At 37.0% G+C, this 26,272-nt stretch overlaps 1 protein-coding gene across 3 annotated transcripts in view; it reads left to right on the forward strand.

Moving 5' to 3' along the window:
• LOC150106825 (uncharacterized) overlaps positions 1 to 26,272 on the forward strand; it is a 325,973-nt gene that overhangs the window by 84,171 nt on the left and 215,530 nt on the right. For 2 of the 3 annotated variants that reach the window (XM_090393339.1, XM_090393337.1), the window contains one exon: positions 5,300 to 5,543. In XM_090393339.1, coding sequence (XP_090249465.1) covers positions 5,300 to 5,543 — 244 coding nt within the window. The remainder of the gene's footprint in view (positions 1 to 5,299; positions 5,544 to 26,272) is intronic. The other variant, XM_090393340.1, reaches the window with a different exon arrangement.

The raw sequence follows: 26,272 nt of genomic DNA on the forward strand, positions 1-26,272 counted from the left end.
TGTGCAGGGTGTGTTACTTCAGAAACAGCCAGAATTAGTTAATCGGAAGAAAGGGCTATTCTTACAGGACAACGCAAAAGCTCATATTGCAAAACTTACCTGTGAGAAGATTTGTTCTTTAGGATGGGAGATGCTCCCTCATCCTCTGTATTCTCCTTACATTTCTCCAAGCGATTATCACTGTTTTTTTTTTTTTTTGGCACTAGGCAATAACATGCAAAATAGATAGATCCGCAATAAAACAGAGATTTGAAGTGGAGGTTGCTAGGTTTATTACTTCTAAAGACAAAACGTTTTATAAAAGCAGAATATATAAACTTGTATCTTGTTGGGAAAGAGTTGTAGATTGTGAAGGTGCTTATTTTAATGAACAAAACATTTTAGGAAAATTTCTGCAGTTGTTTAATTTTTAAAAACTGCACAAACGTTTTTGGTTACCTGTTTTCCATCACCTGTTTACCTGCAATAGTTTAATGCAGAGTTCTTCAACCTTTTTACACCTGTGCACCAGACAAAATAGGAGAAATATTTTGCAGACCGGCTGATGGCTAAGACAAAAACATAAACCAATGTAGATAGTATTTTATTTATTAAATCCAATGTTATTAAATTATAATTTTTAGCTAGTGCGACATCTGCTGCTGCTTAGAGGTTAGAAAATTTGATATATGCGGCTGGAGCGTTGTTTCTGAGAGACGAAGAAATTTTTGGCAGACCACAGGTTGAAGAACAAGGGTTTAATGTAATGTACACAGAGCAGCCTACTCTGATTTCTCACCCATGTGTACTGATGATTCAAGATCTGAGAACTGTTGGGTGTGCTGTTGTTTTCTTGGCATTACAATATCCAACCAGATTCTACTTAATTGCAGTGATTATATAGTTGAGTTGCATGCCGTTCAGTTTGTGCATATAAAAGAAAAACACTACCAAAAGTGTATAATTTACACAGACTCATTGAGTTCTTTACATACCATTTCATCTCCTATGTATAATTCACATCCAGTGCTTTGTGAGGTTTTTTAGCTGTACAAAATGAAGACCCTTAATTTTGATGCTCATTTGTGCTGGATTCTCAGCCACACTGGAGTTGAAGGAGATGAAATTGCAGATGGAGCCGCAGCTGCTAGATCAACTCATACTTTTCCCATGTACTGTTTGATAATTCCATATACAGACTTCAGACAGCTTATAAGATCATAGCTAATTACCTAATGGCAGTCTTCATGGTAGAAAGCATTGACATTGCTTGAAATTAAGCATTGGCAGTCTAGTCAATATAGAAATGAAAGATAAGAAGTTTTTCTTGCTAGCTTCACATAGATCACAGTCACCTTACACATTCTTATTTACTGAAGGATGATGACTCTCCCCGACTCGTGTGAAAAATGCAATGTGCATATCACTATTTGTCATATTCTGATGGAATGCCACTACTTCACATGAGAGGAGAATGAAATTTCTGCTAATCTAGCTGAGCCATATACATTCAGGCAGATTTTATCAGATTCAGACAAATTGCATGATGTGTTTAACTTTTTACAAGGAATTAATTTATTTAAAAACCGTTGATTATGAGTTTTGTTTTTGTGTTGATACAGAATTGTTTGATTTATAAATTTTTAAATTTGCTTTTTGTACTGTACATATTATTTGCTATATCACTTTATTACTATTTATTATTACCTTCTATACTGATGTAATCTTTGCTTTGGCATAGTTTTGCTATCCTTGCACCAATAAACCATAAATCAATCGGTCATTCAATCACACCTTCAAGCCTTACCAAAAATTACCTACTCTTATGCATTCTTCAAAAAATTCTCCCCCACCACCTAGCTCACCCTGGTATCTACAGTATTCCTTCCTCTTGCAAATTGATATTTTGGTATGTATAAATGTTGAGAGGCTGTTCTTAAAATTTTTCACAGTTCTACACTCTCAACATCTCATCAGTATATCACCATGAGTATCAATATCACCATTTTCCTAGACTTAGCAAAGGCATTTGACAGGGTGCCACATGATAAGCTGATATTCAAGTTGCAGCACATGGGTCTGGATGTCAGATTGGCCAACTGGATTCAGGATTGACTGTCCGATAGGTATCAGAGAGTTGTGTGTGGTGGAGCAATATCAAAGAGGCAGAAGGTTGCAAGTGGGGTTATAGGTCCCAGTACTGAGCCCTGTGGCTCAGTACTGGGACCTATATTGTTTAACCTTTATATCAATCACATTGTCTGTGGATTGCAAGGAGATATTCAGTTGTTTGCGAATGATGCGAAGCTGAGAAGGGTTATTAGTAATAGTGCAGATGTGATAGCCCTGCAAGAGTATTTGAATAAGCTAGATAGATGGTCAAATGAATGGGGGTGCCAGTTTAATGCAGCAAAATGTAAGGTCTTGAGGTTTGGAACACATCAATGGGACGCTGCATACTTTATGGGAGGAGTTAAACTGGAAGAAGTAGGAGAGACAAGAGATCTGGGTTTGATGATTGATAAAAACCTGAAATTTAGGAGACATATTGCAAAGGTAGTGAAGGTGACACAGAGGATTGCTGCAATAATGAGAAGGACACTGACCTGCAGAGATAAAATGGTTATCATTCGGTTGTATAAGACTCTGATCAGACCACACTTAAACTGTTGTTCTCAGATCTGGTCCCCAGGATTTGAAGGGGATAAATTGACTGTAGAAAGGGTACTGAGGCGGATAACAAAGATGGTTTCAGGACTGTACAATATGAGTTACGAGGATCGACTGAGGGAATGTGGACTGCAGAGTTTAGTGGATAGAAGAAGGAGAGGTAATATGATCGAGACTTTTAAACTGTTGAGAGGCAGTTACAGGGTAGACATTGGAGAGTTCTTTCACTTGTGGAACGGCGGGAAGAAGCGATGACAAGGGGCCATCCCTGGAAGTTATGAAAGGAAACTGTGAGAAAGAGGGTGAGGAGTGGTTTCTTTGCATGGATGGTGGTTGAATCATGGAATGCATTGCCTGATGGAGTGGTGAGAGCAAGAACGGTCAATGTATTCGTTTGACCGTTCTAACTTGTGTTTCTTAGAAAGGACCTCCCACGATGAGTCTTTTGACTCCATGGAGGCCTGAATAATAATAATAATATAGACAATCATACCTTTTGGTTGGAACATTCTAGGTTTGAATCTCATTTAGGATATGGACAACCATTTTGAGATTAATAAAAAAAAATTTATAAGACCTTTTTTAATCTTAAGTTGAGTTAGCCAGGTTAATATGGATGTAACTGGGTTTCACCCTCCTGGAAACTTGGGTTTATATCATGCATAACAGACAAACTTGCCAGAACAACACACTTAATTTACACTCATAATACACTGACCTCATAGCATAAGTTGCTTTAACTTGTAATTCCAAATAAGCACAATCACAACAGCCATGGTTCTTCTGACCTAATGAAATATAGCTGCCTCACTTTCCCAAAAATCTGGGAGACCACTATGAAATTGTCAGTAGAGTGACCAAGATATCCCCTTGCCATGCCCATAAGGGTATCATTTAGGATTTCAGAGTTACTTTTTTTGAACTCAGTCTCTGAGTTCAGCACAGAATCACAGATATTCTGTCAGTGTTGTGCATATGTCTCTAGTGTACATGCATAGCAAATGATGAAAGTTAATAATTAACTTTTTATTGGTTATTAGTAGTTGCTACTTTGTCCAGATCACTAAAACATTTTTATAAGTGCATGGACAAAATATGAGGCACATTCAGAAAGTAAGGTCCATTCTGAATTGACCACCAAATAAGATATGGAAGAGGCATCACACATGCTGGTAGCATACAGTGACTCATTAGCTAGCTCTTGACCATTTTACTTTTATTCTGTTATAATTTATTGTCTTCTATGAATAATTTATAATGAGTGCTATGATAAAAAATCCTGCCAGTTGCAAAGTCGTAGTGTGATATGGTTTTTGTTGGTAGAAAACAATAGTGCTGCAGAAATTCACCTATGACTGTGTAAGGTTTATGGGCCTAATGTAAAGACCATAGGTTAGGCAGTGGTGTTTAAATAAGGACACAACAATGTTCACAATGAAGAGCACAGTTGCCAGGCAACTGTCATGACAGACAATTTTGGGGAAACAGTGAACACAAAAATTAACTGTATCCTACCCGAAGAAAATCAATGAGCAAGATCCCTTTTCGGTCGCTGAAGACAGTGGCCATCTTTTTGACTGCTGGTGCCTGTTTGAAGTTTTTTGCTTTCAGAGATTATTAATGGTGCCACTGCATTGATTGTTGTTTTGACTCAATGTTTGTGCACAAAATTCATGTTTCATCATGATAAAAAAAAAGAAGTTCATCTCTTTCATTTTCATAATGCTCCAAAACTTTTTGAGCTGATTTTACTCCTTTCTGTTTATGCATAAACAGAAAGGTCAGCATTTTTGGGACCCATCTGGAACACAGTTTCTTATACCCCAGCTTTTCTTTCACAATTTCATGAATGACTGAGTATGAAACTTCTGGGAATTCAAAATAAAGTTCCGTAATTGCGAATGGCAAATATTTATCCATTAAAAAACCTATTACTGTGGTTTTATGTGTGTTTATTTAGTCATGAATTTTAATGTTCACTATTTCCACCAAATCGTCTGTCACAGCACTTTGCCAGCCACTGCATTCTTCACTGTGAACTTTGTTACACCCTTCTTTAAACAAATGACACCGTTGCCTAACTCTATAATCACTCATTGCATTAAGCCCATAAATCTTACACTGTTGTCGGTGAATTTCTGCAGCACTATTGTTTTTCCAATAACAAAAACCATATCACACTATGAACTTCACAACTGGTGGGATTTTTTTTATCACACACTCATTATAAATTATTCATAGAAGACAAAAAATGATAATGGGAGGAAAGTAAAATGTCAATAGCTTTTTAATGAGTCACTTATGCTGCCACTCATGCACAATCCCTCTCCCATATCTTATTTGGTAGTAAATTCTGAACAGCCCTTACTTTCTGGACACACCTCATACCAGCTAATAATAATCAAATGAAAAATTAATTATCCCTAGACATCTGTTTCTTCCATTAAATAAAAACATAGATGGATGTATGAATGTAATCCAAATGATTGTTGTTGGTGTAATAAACAAAGGTTTATTAACTATGTCATTATTAAATACAGATAAATGCAGGTTTATTAAGTACAGATTGTTAATTATCTAAAAAATTCTGAAACATGTTCTAACCAACACCTAAGGCTCAGTCAACTTACTGTTATATGTTCTTTTGCAGAATTATCGTGGAGGACATAGAAAAAGCACCAAGTATCAGATTTTCAGGTAATTTTAAAGCACATACTGTTAAATCCACTAATGCTCTTGACAAAAAATTTAACAATGTATATGAAAGTAAACAACAACATCGGAAAAAGTTACCAGAAAATAATGACCATTATTCCATGAAAGACTACCACCACAATCCATTCTTGATGCAGAGTGTACCTTCACATATAGAGTATCATGTTATTCAGCCTAAGGTAAGAGAGTATTGGTTTTTAAATTTATTTATTTGTACTGGTACTTTACATAGTATTTACATATTGTATGTATTTGTAATTATGTACATATTGTATGTGTTTATATAATACTAGTTAGAAAATTAGAGCAGACAGAAATTTCATCAGACATTATAAGAAATTGAAATGTGACTAAATTGTGAAACGGAAATTTAAAAATATATATATATATTAGAAGAATAATTGGGAAGAGTTAAATCTATCAGACTTCAAATATTGAAGAAATATATAATCTGAAGTATTAGATATATGAAGAAGCTTCAATTCGGCGACATATGACTTGTTTAAGTTAAGGGATATTACATCCCATATCGTTTCTTAGCTGAATAAGAAACTCAAAGAGTTTCATGCCGAATATAGTAGAAACCATATAAAGTTCGGCAATTACAAGCGTAAGCAAATACCTGGATACGCAGCAACTGACCCTTAAGTAGTGCAAGCTGAGGCAACTCATGTCAAAGGTGGAGCAAGCTCTGATCACTATTCTTGATATTTATCCATAATGTGAACTTAGCTCCTAGGAGCTGTATTACTGTTCGACATTATGAGAGAAGGTCACTACTCAGACCGGTTTCAACCTTTATTGAGGTCTCATCAGTGAGTAGGTAGACTTGGTTAATATCAAGTTTGTAGCGAACAGAACTTACAACCCTTCTATGAGTATTGCCGAGAGGTGTCCTAATAAATTATTAGATATATGAAGAGCCAAAGGCTTCAATTCGGCAACATATGGCTTGTTTAAGTTAAGGGATATTACATCCCATATCGTTTCTTAGCCGAATAAGAAACTCAAAGAGTTTCATGCTGAATATAGTAGAAACTATATAAAGTTCGGCGATTCCAAGCATAAGCAAATACCTGGATATGCAGCAACTGACTCTTAATAGTGCAAGCTGAGGCAACTCATGTCAAAGGTGGAGCAAGGTCCGATCACTATTCTTGATATTTACCCATAATGGGAACTTAGCTCCTAGAAGGGTTGTAAGTTCTGTTCGCTACAAACTTGATATTAACTAGGTCTACCTACTCACTGATGAGACCTCAATAAAGGTTGAAACCGGTCTGAGTAGTGACCTTCTCTCATAATGTCGAACAGTAATACAGCTCCTAGGAGCTAAGTTCGCATTATGGGTAAATATCAAGAATAGTGATCGGAGCTTGCTCCACCTTTGACATGAGTTGCCTCAGCTTGCACTACCTTAAGGGTCAGTTGCTGTGTATCCAGGTATTTGCTTACGCTTGGAATCGCCGAACTTTATATGGTTTCTACTGTATTTGGCATGAAACTCTTTAAGTTTCTTATTCGGCTAAGAAACGATATGGGATGTAATATCCCTTAACTTAATCTGAAGTAACTTATGAAAACAAAGAATGGAATATTATCAAAATAATGATGTTGGGAAGATGATTAAAATCAACCAGTAGAACAGGCATCCAGCTAGTGGAGAACATTAACTGGATATTCACTATCTTGCATACTCATCGTGTGTTTAGAAAATGTAGAAAATTGTTAAAATATCTGAATATAAAATTATTAAACTGCTTGTTTAAGTATAATGAATTAAAAAATAATCCTTATTCCCAATACTTTAAATAGAAACATGGAGAAAGTCAAGTGTGTGTGTGTGTGTGTGTTGGGGTGGGGGATTACTTAAAGGCGGCTGTTTTTTAAATGACATGTAAATGACATTAGGAACTTTTTAAAATCGATAAATTCATTTTTTTTTTATTTGGATGAACACTATAAAAATATGTCATTTAGACTGTGTATATATGAACAAATACATGCTCTTAGACATTACTGTAGATAATATTACATGAACACTTCTTAACATACTGCCACCTTGGTATAGCTGCCGCATTCCATCATGTAGCTTCTCTTTGTGCAGATTAGGGAACCATTCCATCTCCTTTTCTCTCTCTCTCTGTTTTATAGAAGCTCTCTCAAACACAGAAGAATATCTTGATTTTCTTCTGATCTACACAGAATGTTCAAGAACCATCTCTAGTGGGATCTGCTGCTGCTTCCTTTTTCATGCAGTATAATATCTAATCTCACTTGAATGTTGTGATACGCTGTTGAGCTGTATATGTACAGCTTCCATTACATTATTTACAAATGGGCATTATTTTACGCCAGCTCATTAAGCATTAAGTTCTCTCTCTAGACTTTGAGAATTCTGGCATATCACTGACATCTGTTGCTCTCTCAGATCCAACACCTCTTACATAAAATCTGCAGGGGAGGGCCTGTGTTATATCCCAAGCCACATTAAGATCAAGGGAAATGAGGCTGCAGACACTGCAGCAAAGTCATCATCGGTATGGGTGCCCCCAGCATGTACTATAAACAGATTATAAGACAAAAACTAATATCACAGTGGCAAACATTATAGAATAGAAATATAGAGAGAACACTAAGCTATATCACATTAAGCCTGAAATTAAACTCTGGCAGTCTAGTCTTTACCTGGTTTGCAGAGATGAAATTGTTCTTGCTCAGCTCCACATAGGTTCATACTTATCTTACACATTCCTTCCTGTTGAGGAATCATATTACTGTGTGTGTGGTATTGTTTATCCATTTTCATCGTTCAACATTTTTAATAGACAGCCCTCGAGATTTTAATGAGTGCAGCCATTATTTTGACAATTTTAATAGTCTGCAAGGGCAACTCATCAGATATATCCAATGTTTTTAAATTCCTATAGTAGATTAATTTATTTAATCCTTTATAGATGCATTTTAAATTAGTTTTATCTAAACTTTAATCTTTACACTTTTTAGAATTTTATTAGAATTTTAGATTTCATTCATCGCAAGAAAATTCAAGAAAATTATTTCAATTTTCTTGATTCAAGAAAATTGAAATAATATTGTAATGATACATGTGTGAGGGTGGTCTGAAACATTTTCAGCCCAACAATGAAAAAACAAATTTATAATTTCAAAATTATTTTTATTTTTCAACATAATCTCCCTTAAGAATAATACATTTATTCCAGCAATGCTCCAGCGCCATTATCCTGTCCCTGTAGTGGTTCTCAGTAAGATCTGCAAAATACCCCTCTACAGCTGCAATCACCTCTTGATTCGAAGAAAAATGCTGACCAGTGAGGAAGAGTTTTAGTTTTGGGAAGAGATAGAAGTCAGAGGGAGCCAAATCTGGGGAATAGAGTGGATATTCCAACAATTCATAATGCAGATTCCTTAATTTTCCCATTGTCAAAACACCTTTGTGGGCAGATGCATTGTCCTGATGAAAGATGATTTTTTTCTTCTGCAAACCAGATCTTTTCTCATGAATTTTTTCATCTAGTCTGGTTAAAAGATGGGAATAATATTCCCTGGTTATTGTTTTACCCTTTTCAAGATAATTAATAAACAAAATGCCTTTAGCTACCAAAACACTGATGCCATGACCTTTCCTGCTGAGGAACCGACTTTGTCTTCTTTGGTGCTGAACAACTGGCTTCTGTCCACTGTTTTGACTGCTGTTTGGATTCTGGTGTGTAATGGTGAATCCAAGTCTCATCCATAGTAATAAATCAACACACAAAATCACTTTTATTTTTGTTAAAACATTCCAAGCACTGTTCAGAGATGTTCATGCGAGTACATTTTTGATCTGCTGTGAGCAAGCACGGCACCAATCTTGCGCAAAGCATTTTCATATGCACTTCATGCAAAATATATCCTATACTTTCTTTTGAAATGCCTATAGTCTCAGCAATTTCACACACTTTTGACTTGCCAGTTATCCAATACCATATCGTGCACTTGATCAATGATTTCTGGTGTTGTTACACTTTTTTGACATCCTTCACGTGGATGATCTTCAAGGCTGGTATGGCCATGTTTAAACTCAGCAGCCTATTTCTTAATTGTCGAAAATGAAGGAAAAGAGTGACCATAAACTTTTATGAACTTTGAATGAATTTCTTTTGGCGTTAAACCCTCTTTTACAAAGAATTTTATAACTGCATGATACTCAATTTTATCCATTTCAAGGGATCCTGGCAACACTTTTGCTTCAGACAACTGTATAAAACAAACTACTGGATATAATGACTTGCAATTTCACATGGATGCTTATGGTAGATGTACCAACTTAAAAAAAAAAAAACCAACAACCTTGCCTATAGTGTTGCCATCTATGGTCGAGGCGAGAACTTTTCAGACCACCCTCGTATATGAAAAGCGAATACAAAACAAAAATATTTTAGAAAATATCATTTCTGTATTACTGTATTATTTATTTAATTAGATTTTATTTAGCTTCTTTTTATAATACGTTTTATTCTGTATAAAGGGAAATTAATATGTTGTTTTAATGATTAATGAGCACCCTAATTTCTGTTTATTTCAAAAATGTCTCTCCCCCCCCCCCTCGCTTAGATATTACAGGCTCTGTAGACAGGATATTAATTTTTAACAAAACTGTGATACGGTGGTTAGGGAGTAAAGGCACCAAATTTAAGAATGTTTATTTTTTTAACCCTCCATTATTATTCTGTACACATAAGCCACTCATCCAGTTGTTATATTTATTTATTTTTTACTGAACTAATTCAGAAGATGAGATGCTTTCATTTACAGGATACCCGTGTATTTTGAAAATTGAAAAGAAACGTTACTTTTCCTACATAGTAAAGAGATTTTGAATGCTATTGTTGTTTTAGCATTCAAAATGACCTTTCCTTATTGAACATCTCACAGATGTTCAATAAGGTTGAGATTAGGGCTCTGTGGAAGCCAATCAAGTGTGGTGACTTTCATGTCCACAAACCATGCAGTTACAGTAGCAGCCTTAAGGTGGTGCTTAAGGTGCATTGTCTTGCTGAAAGAGATGATGATCATTTCCATAGAAATGGCATAAATTAGGAAGCATTGTAATATCCAGAATGTTGAGATACCTCTCAGAGCTCTGTGTTCATGGTACCACAAACAGAGGTCCAAGGCCCAACCAGGGAAAACAGGCCCATACAATCACACTGCCACCTCCGAATTTCATAGTTGGGGTTATGCACTGGTAAGAGATGTTCACCAGGCATCCACCACACCCATCCATTTGCTTGATAGAGGGTGTAGTTTGATTCATTGTTCTATAATACAAGCTTCCACATCCCACTGTACATGCTGTTTGCACCACCAGACAATGTTGCATGTTGGTTTAGGTAATGTGGGGCTTGCATATTGCAGTCCTACCATGGAAACCCATGTTGTGAGCCTTGTTTCGGAATGTTTCTGTGCAGATTCATGTTCCAGTCAATGCCTGGAACTCCACATTTGACACGTCAGTCGATGAATGGCAGTTTTTACATATTATCCTGTGTAGCGCCCTACAGTCATGTGTGGAGAATGTGGTTGGTTGTCCAGTTGCAGTTGACTCCCTGCTCTTCCTTCTCAGTATGGTATCATTGATTGATTGATTACCTGGGATGGCTCCTTCTCACAGCCATTTCAACACAGTTGCAGTGACTTAGGAGCATCATATTACTCCAGTTTGTATTGGTTATAAACACATGACTCATTACATGGCACAATGCACCTTGTCCTGACTTCTTTCCAAGCAGTGTATATATGCAGATGTAGCTTTCCAAGAGAACCTAAATGGACTGTCTGAATGGGTGAGTGGGGGGGGGGGATGTCAGTTTAATGTTGCAGAGTGTAGGGTTTTAAAATATGGGAAGCAAAGATAGGATGCAGAGTATAGGAATGATGGGGATATTTCATCTCTTCCGAGGAGGCGGAAGAGATGAAAGATGTTGGGGTGATGGTGGATAGAGACTTGAAATTTTGTGGACATTTTGGTAAAATTATGAGGATTACACAGTAGATTATGGGAATGATGCAGAGAACACTGATGTGTAGAAGTACAAATGTTTTGATTCTATTATACAAGGCTTTGATCAGGCTGCATATAGATTTAGTCACCAGGTTTTCAAAAGGATTCAGACAATATTGACTAAGTTGGTCTCTGGAATGTGGAATATGAGAACAGCTTGAGAGAATGAAAATTACAGAGCCTGCTGGATAGAAAGAAGATGGGAGACATGAGGACATATCAGTTGGTAAGGGGGTGATTACCAGATTAATGTGGATGAGATTTTTCATATAATGGAGACAGAGGGAGAATGAGAGGCCAATTAATGGAAGCTGTATAAGTTGCATGGAGAGTGATTGGAATGCATTGCCTGAGAATGTGGTAAGTGCAGGAACAGTGCATGTGAGAGTGTTATCTCCCATGATGAGTCTCTTGACTCCATGGAGGTCTGTTGATAATAATAATCTCCTATTAGAGAATATTGTACAACTTATAATTTCTTCCTTTTTGATCTCCTTTGACTAAAAAATCTGCTTTATTTTGTCCAATTCATCTGTTTTTCTGTGTCATTCATTTAATATCACAGACTATTCCATTTTTTTTTTTTAATTTCCTTTCCTAATGTTGATTTTTCTTCAGTCCCTTTTTTAATAGCAAAGTCATCCTGGAGATTTTGATGTTCACAATTCCAAATGGCTTTCCTTTTCCAGCTGCACTTGTATTTCATTGGTTGATTGTATTCATGTGATCCAAATGTCTCTACCAAATGCATCACTGAAACATTTTTTATAAGTATTCCAGTAGTTCGTTTCCCATTGTCATTCTTAATAAAAATTGTTCTTATTTAAGCCTTGATTTTTCAAGAAGTATCCCAAAGCTGTTAGGAAAAGTATAAAACACATTTCATTAGGTTCTCATTGAAATCTTTCTTTCTTTTCTGACTATACTAATGCTTGAAATGGTTGCATGCAAATTAGCAACCAATTTCAAAATTTTCCCAAGCAGGAATTTGACATTCTATAAAAATCACATCATGACCAGTTGGCCAAGTGAATGGCACTTCTACTCTCCAACCAATAGATTGTGGGTTTGAATCATATTGTGAGTATGGATGTTTGTGAATGTCTTTAGATAAATTTCATCACCCATGGGAGACCATTGTTTTGCTTATTAGAAACCCAAAATGGCTTGAAAAACATTCCATGTTTAGTCTCTGGAGGATGATCTGTATTATGTCCAACCCCCAGTCCATCCAGTACTATTGTTTACAGCTTTCATAGATGGGATTTGCCTTTTTAAAAAAAAAGTTGAGGGGAAATTGGATAATTTTGCTTTCTTGTCCCCGTCAAAGTTACTGGCTAACTATTGTCAAACTCTGCTTCCATTTCTTCGACTGTTGAATAATTATAATGCATTGTTATGTTGCATTATAGAGTACAGTTAGTCAATGGCTTATCTCTGTGTCCTCTGCCATTTAAGGATTACATTTTACACAGCATACTATGGGATTTTGGGGTATGTAGTGCTTGCAGCATGTACACATCCCAGCAGTTAGAAATGTTGCAGGTGAGAGACCAGGGAGTTCATGTCTGCATAAAATGTCGAAAATGGAAGAACTGTATGCTTTAGAAATGAGCATAATGGACATCAGCAGTGTTATACCAGAAATGGGTGAATACTTACTGGAAGAGATGAGTAGCATGATCGAGGGTGAGGAAAACGAGTGACATGTGAATGAGAATATAAACTTTGGTAATGTAGTAGGTAAAAATGGTGTAGTTTTGGAAGATGGTGTTCATTGGGAAGATGAATGTCAAGTGAGAGTACGTAGCTTGCAGAGAGAGAAAGAGAGAGAGAGAGAGAGATGGTCTGAAAGAAGTGGAATGTATGAGCAATGAGTTAAGAATCCTGAAAGAAGAAGAGATTAGGAGATTCTATTATATAGTGAAACCTGTGGAGTATTCATAACAAACCATATGTACATAAACCACAGTAATTAAATTTTTAATAAGTAAATATTTCGTCCTAAGTATCTTAGGACATCATCAGTACAGTTTTTCAAACAACACTAGTGTAAAATCTCATATAGAGAAAAATTAGAAGTAAAATTTTTCTATGTTGATTTTACATGGGAAATTAAATTTACATAAAATACTTACTAAAATAATGTTCAATTCACTTTTATATTAAATCTGGTAACAAATTGTTAGAATAATTTTATAAGAACCACTACAATTGTAAAGAAAAAAAATAAGCTCAGACAGGATTTAAATCCACTTAATAACACAGAAAATATTGTGGATTTTTGAGACAGTTTTAGTAACAGGTCAGGCAGTTACAATTTTTAACTTCATCATCATCATCATCAAATTCCTGCCATGTACTCTCAAGGGGTGTACAGGATATGATAGTACTATATGAAAAAAATTACATCATTATTAATTTCCTATCTACAATTTTCCTCCAAATCGGTCTCTTACTTGTCAAGACCCCAACATTATCAGATCTTAAATGTTAAAGATACCAAGCTATTTTAAACCTGGTTTTACTCCATTTCCCAAGTAAGCAAACAGACAAAAAAGTCAAGTTTGTGCCTGCATGTAATGCAAGTCTAGCTGACCCTGCAGGTAGTGCAAGACCAAGGCAACTCATAGTAAAAGTAGAATAAGCTCTGATCACTAATCTTAATATTTACCCATAATGCAAAGCACATCTCCTGGAGGAGATGTATGATGCTTTGTATTAAAGGCAAGGGACCACTACCCAGACCGGTTTCGACCTTTATTGAGGTCTCATCAGTGGGAGCCAGGCTAGAATATCAAGATTTTAGTTTTACAGAGCTTATAAGTATTTTACCAGAACAAGTTACCATAAGGTGTTTTAACCTTATTAAATAAAAATCTCAGGAAGAGATATAAATGTAGAAAGTATTTTACCTTGGGTATAATAAATGTTAAAGATACCAAGGTATTTTAAACCTGGTTTTACTCCATTTCCCAAGTAAGCAAACAGACAAAAAAGTCAAGTTTGCGCCTGCACGTAATGCAAGTCTAGCTGACCATGTAGGTAGTGCAAGACCATTATGGGTAAATATTAAGATTAGTGATCAGAGCTTATTCTACTTTTACCATGAGTTATCTTGGTCTTGCACTACCTGCAGGGTCAGCTAGACTTGCATTACATGCAGGCGCAAACTTGACTTGTTTGTCTGTTTGCTTACTTGGGAAATGGAGTAAAACCAAGTTTAAAATACCTAGGTATCTTTAACATTTATTATACCCAAGGTAAAATACTTTTTACATTATCAGATCTTATATTTCTATCATCTAATGCACTTTGTACCGTATCAATCCACCTATATCTTGGTCTTCCTCTGGGTCGTTTTCCTGCCAACCTGGCAGAGAACACTTGTTTTGCTAATCTTTCCTTGCCCATTCTGTTTAAGTGACCATACCACCTGAGATTAGCTCTGCTAACGCATTCGTGGATGCTGACAATGTCAAGTTCTTTCCTAATATCCTCGTTTTTAATATGATATTGCCATTGATGCCATCTGTTCACGCCTATAATCTTTCTCAGGACTCTCATATCTGTGGTCTCTAGTCTTTGGTCAAGTTTTTTACTTCTGACCCAGCTCTCAGATCCATAAATTAAAACTGGTTTGAACACTGTCTTGTATACAGCTAATTTAGTGTTCCAACTAATTTCTCTCTTATTCCATATGAATTTATTCAATTGACTTCCCACCATACCAGCTTTGCTGATTCTGTTGTCTATTTCTATATTTAATTTACCGTCTTCAGTAAAAATCGTGCCTAAATAGCTGAAATGTTTTACTTGTTCCACAGGTTCTCCATTCACAACACAGTTGACATTTTCAATGATTCTGCCTATTTTCATTGTCTATGTCTTTTTATTGCTGACCTTCATACCCTATCTATTACAACAGCTATTCAATTTAGTCAGAGAATCTTGCAGACTTGTAGCAGATTTATTTAGAAGTATAAGATCATCTGCATAAAGCAAAGAGCTGACATTAACATCTCCAATTTTGATATCATGTTTAATACCACTTTCCTTCATAATGTGATCCATATAGATAATGAACAACAGAGAGGATAATGTACATCCTTGTCTCACACCAGATTTAACATTAAACCATCTTCCTGTACTTCCTTCAATTCTAATTGCTGACTTACAACTCAAATAAAGACTAAGTATTGCTTGATATAATGCCCCATTGACACCAAATAACTGTAGCATATTGAATAGCTTCTCTTTTGGCACCTTGTCATATGCCTTTTCCAAATTGACAAAACTTAAATACAGATCCCTGTTATATTCCCATGCTTTCTCGACTATTTGTCGCAAAGTGAAAATCTGATCCTGACAGCCTCTATTTGGCCTGAATCCACCTTGTTCTTCACCAAGCTTTTTTCCACAATTCTTCTCAACCGTTTCTCAAGTATACTTGCATAGATCTTGCCAGGAACACTCAGTAGGGAAATACCTCTGTAATTCTCACATGCAGTTTTATTTCCCTTTTTATGTATGGGTACCATGAGAGCTCTACTCCAATCATCGGGAATTCGTTCCTCTGTACAGGCTTTCTGAACTATGCAGTGCAGCCATTGTAAGACTCTTATACCACCATACTTCAGCATTTGTGGTCGAATATCATCTACTCCTGCTGCCTTTCCACATTTCAAGCTATGATAGCTTTTTCTACTTCAAGTATGGATATGTATTCCTGACTGCATGCTTGGCACAGTGTTTTTTACCACTGTGCTGTCATCACTGCTTGTTTCATTTAGCAGTTTTTCAAAGTAATTACTCCATACTTCAAGGATATCTTTTTTTCCCGTTTTCATGTCACCTTTATCATCTTTAACTTCTTTTACAGCATTCTTTCCTCCATTCCTAAGCTTCTTCAACAACCTCCAGAATATTTTGCCACCTTCTTGATATTTATTTTCTATATTCTTGTCAAAGTCCTCCCATGACTTTTGTTTAGCTAGTTTTACACAGTGTTTAGCATTCTTGCATTTGTCTCTGTATTCTCTAAGAGCACAAGCTGACTTATTTGACAGGAACTTTTGATATGCTTACTTCTTTTCCTTCACTGCCTATTTAACTTCCTGTGTCCACCAAGGAGTTCTGATTTTTTTTATCCTTGCAGACATCCTCACCACATGCCTCTCTAGCAGAATCGATGTTTCCTTCAGAGTTTGCCACTGAATCTCCAAGGTTTGAATCCTGTTCTCAAACGCTTTCATTTTTTCTTCAATAATCTTTGTGTATTTTAGTCTCCAGTTCACATCTGAGAGCTGCTCAACTTTTATCCACTTTAAAACTTTCTTAAATGTTATTCTTTTCAATATGAAATTCAATTTTATCTTGCTCAAGACTAAATAGTGATCACTTCCAATTTCAAATCCTCTGTACACTCTGGTGTCCTGCACCAGGGAGAAAACATCACTATCAACAATAACATAGTCAATGAGACTTTTCTTATTCCTAGCCTCTTCTCTCCATGTGAATTTGTGCACATTTTTATGTTGGAACATGGTGTTAGTAATAACCAGTCCATGTCCTGAGCAGAAATCCAACAGATATTTGCCATTATTATTAGCTTTGCTCTTTTCTCCAAATTTTCCCAAAATATTTTTGTATGTCTCACAATCATTTCCTACTCTGCTATTTAGATCCCCAACAAGGACCAACTTTTCATTTTTCATTATGTCAGTTGCTTTTTCTAAAGCCTCAAAAAATTCCTCCACTTCTACCTTAGTAGAGCCTTCTGTGGAACCATAGGCACAAATAAGTCTCATTGTCCAGTTCCCCATTCTCATATTTGCCCACATTACTCTACTTGAGACTGACTGCCATTCAAGAAGATTAGCCTCGTATTTTGTGTTGAATACTATGGCTACTCCTTCTTTTCCTTGATTGTCATTGCCTGAATATAACATTTTGTATTTATTGCTCAGAAAGATCTCACCAGTTTTGGTCTTTTTTGTTTCAGTCACCTCTATTATGTCGATCTGGTACTTATCTAATTCTTCAGCTAGCTCCATTTCTTTGTCATTCAGGCTTCTTACGTTGATAGTACCGATCTTTAACTCTGGTGATGTTGAGTTGGGGTTTGTTTTCAGATTTGTTCCAGTAGCTGACTTTTCGCTGTTCACCCTGGTTCCCTGGCGAAAACAACGGGGGGGGCCTTGTTTAACCGGGCGACGCCCCAGCCGGCATGAAATTTTGTCATGTTGTGCCATCATTTTTTATTTTGGGTTAACCAATAAGAATACAATTCGGTCGGCTAAATCCCAAATTGCCAGCCCATCCTCGTTCGTTCAGTATCCAAGTAGATACCCAACAGGGTGCCCCACGAGAAGGTGAGGATTGGACATTAGGGCAGAAGCCTTGGTCGGTTCTCCGCATTCCTTTAAAGGCTATGTGGAGGTCTCCTCTCAGTTATACAGCTTTGACCCTTAAGCACCCCATTTGAAAAAAAATTTTTGTAAAATAATAATGGATCGTGAAGTTACAAGTATTGACCAATCAAATAATGCCAAAATGGACAACAAAGAATTTTTCCATACAATTAACCCTCAACTTGTCATCCCGCAATTTTCTGGTGATGAAAATGACGATGTATTAGCATTCTTTAGCCTCGCCGAAGAGCTAAGAAAGGTTGGAAGGTGGTCAGACTTCCAACTGTTAATTCTACTTAGGAACAAACACTGGTTGGAAAGGCCAAGAACTTCCTGTATTCATCCCCAATACTTAGAGACACCATGGAATACATGAAGTTTAAGGAAACCTTAATTTCCCAGTTCTCCAAAGTAAAAAGCTTGGACCCTAACTTGTGGAAGTAGCAGAGGTGTGCGCAGGATGAGAAAGAAGGTGTGATAGATTTTTACAACAGACTACTGACCATTGCAAACAGTCCAAGTGTCTCCAAGGAAGATAAACCTCACTTTGACTGGGGGATATTCCACCAATTTAGATTAGGAGTCAAGGAAGAACTGAAGGAGACTGCTTTCCAAAAGAGAATCGCAAATCTTGAGGAATGTTACCTCGCTGTGAAGGAGAGAGAGAGAGAGAGAAAAGAAGCTTGGAGACATTCGTCCCGCTTCTATTAACAGCTAAATTAATGTAATTAAAAAGGCAAATGATTCCTCTTGTGAAAGTGAGTGTGAGAAGGACTCAAGCAAGGGTAAGGGAAAGCAAATTTAAGATCGTAAAGAAAAGGAGGAGGAAGGAGAAAATTCGTTCAACATTAAACAAATAACTGATAGTGAGATAACCATCCCGAAGGACTTAAGACCTACTAATGGAGGAATTAAGAACGATAATAAGACAAGAAGTAGAAAAGCTACAACAGCCTATGATGGAGTGACTTGATGCAGTTATTAAGCAGTTGGGGGAATTAACAGCAAAGACCTCTGAATTAACTCCACCTCAAAAAGAGGGGAATAATGAGGCAAAGAACAGAAAGGAGCCTCCCAAATGTTTTGCTTGTAACAAATATGGGCACATGACCCGCAACTGTTTTAGAAATAAGAGACCCTCCAACGGAAATGCTAGATATGAGTCTAATTTTGTGCATACTCGTCAGGGTTATGCAAACAGACCGTGGAAAAGAGAAAACAAGATTAGAGAATACCCAAGGAAGTCAAAAATAACCATAAGGGGGAAAGGTTCAAGGAATACCTTGTGACATTTTATTAGATACCATTTCCCAGGCCTCTGTCATAACTGGAAGTTATTTTTAAAGAATAAAATCCCGTGTATGGAAGGGTATAACTGAACTGAAGAGACTGATTAAACTATTGGGTATTTCAACATCTGAGATATGTGCGACAAAGAAAGTGAGAATTAAATTATACTTACCAGAGTTTAATTTGTATATCTGGCAAGAGTTATTGGTCCTCCCTAGGACATCTTGCCCGAGCGTACAAATAATTTTGGGAACTGACTTTCTAGAGAAATACAAGTTCTCTTGCGATTTTTCTAGAAATTAGATTTTCCTAATGGCTAACAAACGTTCAGGAAAGGAGAACAGTGTTTTAAAGAATCGAGTAGGAAGAACACATGACAAGAGAGAACAACAGAATGACAATAAGGTCAAGCTTACTGAACAGAGAGAGATAACGAAGACTGTCAATTTGACCATACTGATTTTTCAATATATTCATCATCTGAAGGGAACAGTCACTTAGAGACCTACTATATCTCGAACGTCAAGCTCAGAAAGAGAAGGGAGTGCTTTTAGGGGAAGGTAATCAGAATACAATCGAGATAAACATGATTTTATCCTAGAAGGATAAAATCATGTCATAAAATTTGATTATCCTAGAAGGATAATCAAATTTTATGACCAACCAATGTGGAACAGGCAAAGTGTTGTGGAGGCCCATATTAGAAATCCTAGGAAAAATTGGAGTAGGATGAGACGTAATGCATACTGCTTGAGAACTAAACACAAGAAGGGGGATTTTACTCAAAATATCTCAACTGTGGGTATAGAAATGAAAGTGACTCCAAGGCTAGGAGATCAGACAATAGAAATACACAGAAAAATGCTGAATTAAAAAAATGTAGTCATGTCTTCTCCGGAAAATGTGCAAGCAAGGGGTTAAGAAAAATTTTTTTTGTGAAAAAAATTTTTTGAGGGAGAGTAGGTCTTTGTAAAATCTCGTTTAGAGAAAAATTAGAAGTAAAATTTTTCTGTGTCGATATTACATGGAAAATTAAATTTACATAAAATACTTGTAATTAAAATAATGTTTAACTCAATTTTACTGTATTAAATTTGGTAACAAATTGTTAGAATAATTTTATAAGAACCACTACAATTATAAAGAAAAAAAAATAAGCTCAGACCGGATTAGTCAAATAGGCTTGCGACAAGGTCACCGGATTACGAGTTTTCTCGCCAAAACTCAACGATAGTGTGGGTGGCAGAGAAAAACCCTCTAATAAATCCGGGGGACCAAGGTCAGGGGGGGGGGGATAAATGGCAGAGAGGCTCTCTCTCTCGCTTCGAAGTTTTGTTCCTGTGCCAAGCCTTTTTTCAGGGCTGCTATCTAACTCCCATCTTCGCCGGGAGTTAGATAGCAGCGGAGACAGACTTTTCAAGATGTCTTACTGTATGATTCTTTCGATGATCTACGTGTGTGTGTGTGCAGTAGTAATGCTGCCGTAACCTAGAGCCCGATTGAAATTTTTTTTTTTTTTTTGGAAGAAGCTGAACGTGCCCGTATACCTTTAGGATCTAGGACTATATGTAATGAGCTGGCAAGATTGTAAGTAAGATGTTTTGTGTTAATTCCTAGATTCCAAAAATTAAGCGACGTATATTGGTTCTATTGTCGATTAGCGAAGAAAGTATTACAGAAGTTGGAAAGCCGTACTTCTCTTTGAATGTGAATAAGTATTATATAGAGTTTTAAGGAATTTGCTAATGTTGTGTAATGCAAAGAAATTGAATGTGGTTAAAAAGCTTTAACTTTTTCCTGTTTTTAGTGTGAGTAAACATAAAGTGTGTTTAACTCTATCCACGGGTCTGAAAATTTATGTGAAATTTTGATGTCTTTGTCTTAAAGCTTTAGCGAAAATGCTTAAATGATCGTATGGAGAATTAGACAAGTGATTTGTATTGTCTTCATTGTTATCTAGTTGTATTAGGCTGAACCGACACTTGATATGTGCAGTTTAAATTTTGTAATTAATTTGTTTTAAAATGAATAAACATGTTTGTTTTGTTAATAGCTTGCCTGATCTTGCTTTACCAATCATAAAACTATAGAACCTGTGTGACCAAAGAATGGTGATAACCACGACTGACTGATATTATGAATTAGGAGTTGCTTGAATTAGAGTTAATTTAAGAGATATTTCTCGTGCTTAGCTGAATGTTTCTCTTGCATGTAGGGGAAAGAAAAATAATTATTTTACGCGATCTTTAATAGCGTAGTCGTAAAGAAAAATAAATTTTTAAGGATCAATACAAGAGAAATACAGCAAGGTAGATTAAGGAATTGATTCCAGCCAGAAGCTTTTCCCGTGTTTACACTTCAAGCACGTGAAATAGCTTACCTACGGCCTTGAGAGAAAGGGGGGGGGGGGTAAAACTATAGACTAAAAGGATTAAGAATAATTGCAAGTTTTGTGCATGAAGAACTAGCTCAAGCAACAATGATCAACTCGTCGTTACATCGGTATTACGACTGATAAGAAAAAGACATTACAAAGCTGCAGTCCAATGTTAAATAATAATAAATAACAAAATAATATCAATAATATTAAAATTAAAAGATAGATATTATTACGCTAGGAATAACAAAGTTAGGTGCATGCTTACAGTGGAATCCCACTATGCGTGCAGTAGCGTGTTATAGAATTAAATTAAAATATATCTGATAAAAAATAATAAATAAATAAAATAAAATAAATTAGATTAAAATAACATACATAAATTTATTTTACACAATTAAGGATGACAATTTCCCAGACTTTAGGGATAGTAAGAACGTTATTATGGTTTAAATTGGGTCTATGACGTAGGGCTTCAGCACTTTCCTTATACAAACGCTCATGTTTATTTTATTATCTATGTAGAAGTTTGGTGTTTTTCTATTGGATCCTATGGTTTGGGTTTTCAGCTTCATGTTGTGAGATGCCAGATTTGTGTGGTTTGATAAGACAGATATGGTCATCATGTTCAGAGATGCATTTACTAATAGATAAAACGACCTGAAAATGTCGACTTATGATAGACAGAAGTGGAGATGCATCCAATGAAAACAAGATGGTTCCATCTCCACTTCTGTCTATCATAAGCCAACATTTCCAGATCGTTACATTCACAATTCATCTGCTCACCATCCATCTCAAAAATATGGCATCATTAAATCATTAGTAACCAGAGCACTCAGATTTTGCTCCTCTGAAGAATCTTCAAACCAAAAATTGGAAATCATCAAAAATACAGCCATACTAAATGGATATAATCCAAAAATTATTCAAAAAATCATCAGTCACTTCCCCACACATCAACCTAGACAAGAACAAGCTTGTAGAATTCCCATACCGTATGTCAAAGGCGTCTCCGAATGAAAATTATGAAGAATGACAAACTTGCTGCTACCTACAAACCAATCAACCAGATCTATAATTTGCTACCTTATCCTAAAGAAAAACTCTCGCCTTTGATGCTACTTGGTGTTTACGAAGGTCCATGTTCCTGTAAGATGTCTTACTACGGACAGACAGGGAGATCTATTAATAAATGCATCTCTGAACATCAAACTGCACAAATCTGGCCTTGCACAACTCGTAGTTGAAAACCCAACCATTGGATCCAATAGAAAAACATCAAACTTCTACATAGATCAAGATATAAACATGAGGTTTGTATCTTGGAAAGTGCTGCAGCCCATGAAGTGGACTGTCAGGTGGCATCTGTGAGTACTATAAACTAGTGCTCCAGCATTTTATTTCTACTGCAAGAGTTTTCCATTCAAATTAAACACCAAAAGGAAATCTTAACAGCAGGTACCAAGAAGCAGATAACCTCAGCACAAACTGTAAGTACTTTTAGTGCATTAAACCAGAAAAAAAGGTATAATGTGTGAGTTCTGCTGCCACTGGTTACACACTTCCTGTGCAAAAATGGACAAAATAGCACACAAGATATATATCGACCTTAACCAGCCTTATTTCTGTTTGCTATGCCTCCAGTCTGTAAAACAGCTCCTGAACTTAGGCAAACAAATAGAAAGCCTCGAACAACACGTCACTGTTAACGAAACTCTTTTCTCCAAAATACGCACACTAGAAACAATGCTCGAATCAACTGACGATCAGCAGCGCAACGAAGTTTACCGCTCCCCGCGAATGAACTCCATGAAATAATGGCAGCAATGGTGCACAACTTGATGGAGACCAAAAACAAAAAATTCAATGCCATCATTTTGAACTTTCCAAAAGAAAACGGAAAAGCACTAAAAGAAGACATCAAACTAGCTGAAGAATGCAATATTGACCCTAAAAATAATGTCAGATATCATCGTTTCGGGCCCATAAACAAAAGCAAGGACGGAACGAACTTTCCACACCTCGTAAAAGTGACTTGTGACACGCCGACAAGCACATCAAAACTAATAGCAGTGATCAGCAACAAGTTCAAAGACACTTGTCCCCAGTCGTGCATACATGTTCGACCATATTTATCATTTGCACAAAGGGAACAAGGACACCATCTTCGAAGACAACTTGCAGAAAAACGTCAAAATGGTGACTACAGTTGGACCATTGACTACAGACAAGTTAAATTAGTACAAAAACCAAGTGACGCCACTAGCAGCCACCATGGTGACCAGTATGCAGGCACTGTATAGGAAACGTGCAGGACCCCTGTAGTCAAACATGTGACTCACAAAACCCTACAAATCCACTTTACCAAACCCCACCTGCTCTTTCTGGCAGAAACTCAGATCTCACCTCCCTCCAGCACTATTCATCTGAACTACATACTCTTTCGACCCAAGAGTGGCGTCTGTGCATACATCCGTTCTAACATACCTTGCCAGAGAGCACCGAACCTAGAATCACCCAACTTTGATCTTCTCTGGATGAAAATATTCCTACCCAACACAATCAAATTCATATGCTGTCTCTATTGCTCCTCAAATGCAACCAACCACTCTGCACTCTTTAATTTCCTCCCTGAAAATTGACTTTCTCCAGTCCCACTTTCCCAACATCAAAATCATCCTCTTAGGGGATTTTAATGTCCACAATACCAACTGGCTTTCCTCCTCCAGCTGTACAGATCTTGCAGGCAGAGATGCCGAAACATTTGCCATCACTAATGACCTTACACAACTCGTTCAGATGCCAACCAGAATACCTGATAACCCAAACCACTCTCCAAACACCCTAGACCTCTTCCTGACCAGTGATCCTTCCAAATACACAGTGAATGTAGAGGGCCTGCTGGACAGTTCTGACCACAATCTAGTGCTCAGCTCCTCCCCCATACAACAACACTTACACAGCCACTCCCATACAAGAGTAGTTTGGCATTATAACAGTGCCAAGTGGGACAGCCTCTGCAACTTCTCTTCATCCACATAGTTAGACTATTGCTTCCAACCTTCCAACCCAAGCACATGCATTGAACTTACAACCAAAGTAATCCTCACTGGGATAGAATCATACATTCCCCACAGTACTCTGACCTGCCATTCCCTAACTAAACCCTGGTTTTCCAAAAGATGTGCCAAGGCAGTACAAATAAACAACTAAACATACCATCACTGGCTCATATCCAGAACCCCATCCTACTTTAGAGCTTATACCCAAGCCTGAAATAAATGCAAAAAAACAATCAATGCTTTCAAAACAGAGTTCGAAAGAGCAAAAAGGCAGGAAATTAGCAGCCTGTCCAAATGGCAGCCAAGCCTTTTGGTCTCTCACCAAAGCAATCAGCGGTAACTTCTTCCCAACACTATTCCCACCTCTATCATATCCAGATGGCTCCATTGCATCGTCTCCTACAGAAAAGGTTAATCTCCTGGTTAATCACACTTTGCCTCCAATGCATGCACAATCGACAATGGCAAATGTCCCCCAGCCATTCCAGATGTCCAACATACAATGTCCACCATATCCTTTTGCCAGAAAGATATCAGCAAAACACTGTCTAAATTAGACATAAAAAAGTCTCCTGGCCCTGATGGCATTCCTCCAATTGTTCTGAAGGTTTGCGTGCTTATATATACTGTCTTACTCCACTGGTATCTTCCACAGCCTGGAAATTGGCCTATATTCAACCCATTTCCAAAAAGGGCAACAAATCACTGCCCCAGTCCTGTCTAAAGTAATGGAAAAACATCAATTCCCAACTCCTACACTACCTTGAAGCTACCTGTCTAATAAATGACTGCCACTATGGATTCCGTCACTGCTGATCAACAGGAGATCTGCTCACATATGTCACCCATCTCTGGTCAAATATGCCATGGAGAAGTTTGGTGAATCTCAAGTGGTTGGACTTGATATTTCCAACACATTTGACCTGGTCTGGCACAAGGGCTTACTAAACAAGCTGCCATCGTTTGGTCTATCTCAAGACCTCTGTAATTGGATTGCCAGCTTTCTGTCTGGATGCTCACTATGTATGTGTGGTGGTGGTGAATGACTCCTTATCCTCTCACCATTCAGGTAATGCTGGGATTCCTACTATGTATATCAATGACCTGCTTCATCTTACCTCCAACCTAATACACAGTTTTGCAGATGACAGCACATTGCACTCCTCCCTTTCTTTTGATAACCCTTACTCCACACAACTTACCTCAACCTACAGATCAGCCACCACCACTGCCCTTAATTCAGACCTCCAAGCCATCCTCCAATGGGGTTCAGATAACCTAGTTAATTTCAATGCAAATAAAACCTAGTACTGTCTTATTTCTCATAAAAAAGAACCAGTTTCTCCCAGTTTTATTTTTGACAATACCCAAATTTCCAGACAATGTGAGATTTCTCTTCTTGGAATTACCCTGACATCAAGCCTCTGCTGGCATAAACATGTAACAACCATTGCATTCTCAGCTTAAAAACTAGGATTTCTCTTTCGCTCAAGATGTTACTTCACCCCTGAACAGCTATTAACCTTATACAAATCACAAATCCATCCAACCATCGAATACTGTTCCCACATATTGGGTGGATTCCCAAAAGCTTCCTCAAATTGCTCGCCTCCATACAGAGGAGAGCAATCAGACTTATTAATGACCTATCTCTTACCAACTCACTCCCCCCACTTTCACACAGATGATTGGCCTC

Source organism: Typopeltis vanoorti, chromosome 5, assembly GCF_054136105.1.
Source record: "Typopeltis vanoorti isolate ZY-2024b chromosome 5, IOZ_Tvanoo_1.0, whole genome shotgun sequence".
Lineage (NCBI taxonomy): Eukaryota > Metazoa > Arthropoda > Arachnida > Uropygi > Thelyphonidae > Typopeltis > Typopeltis vanoorti.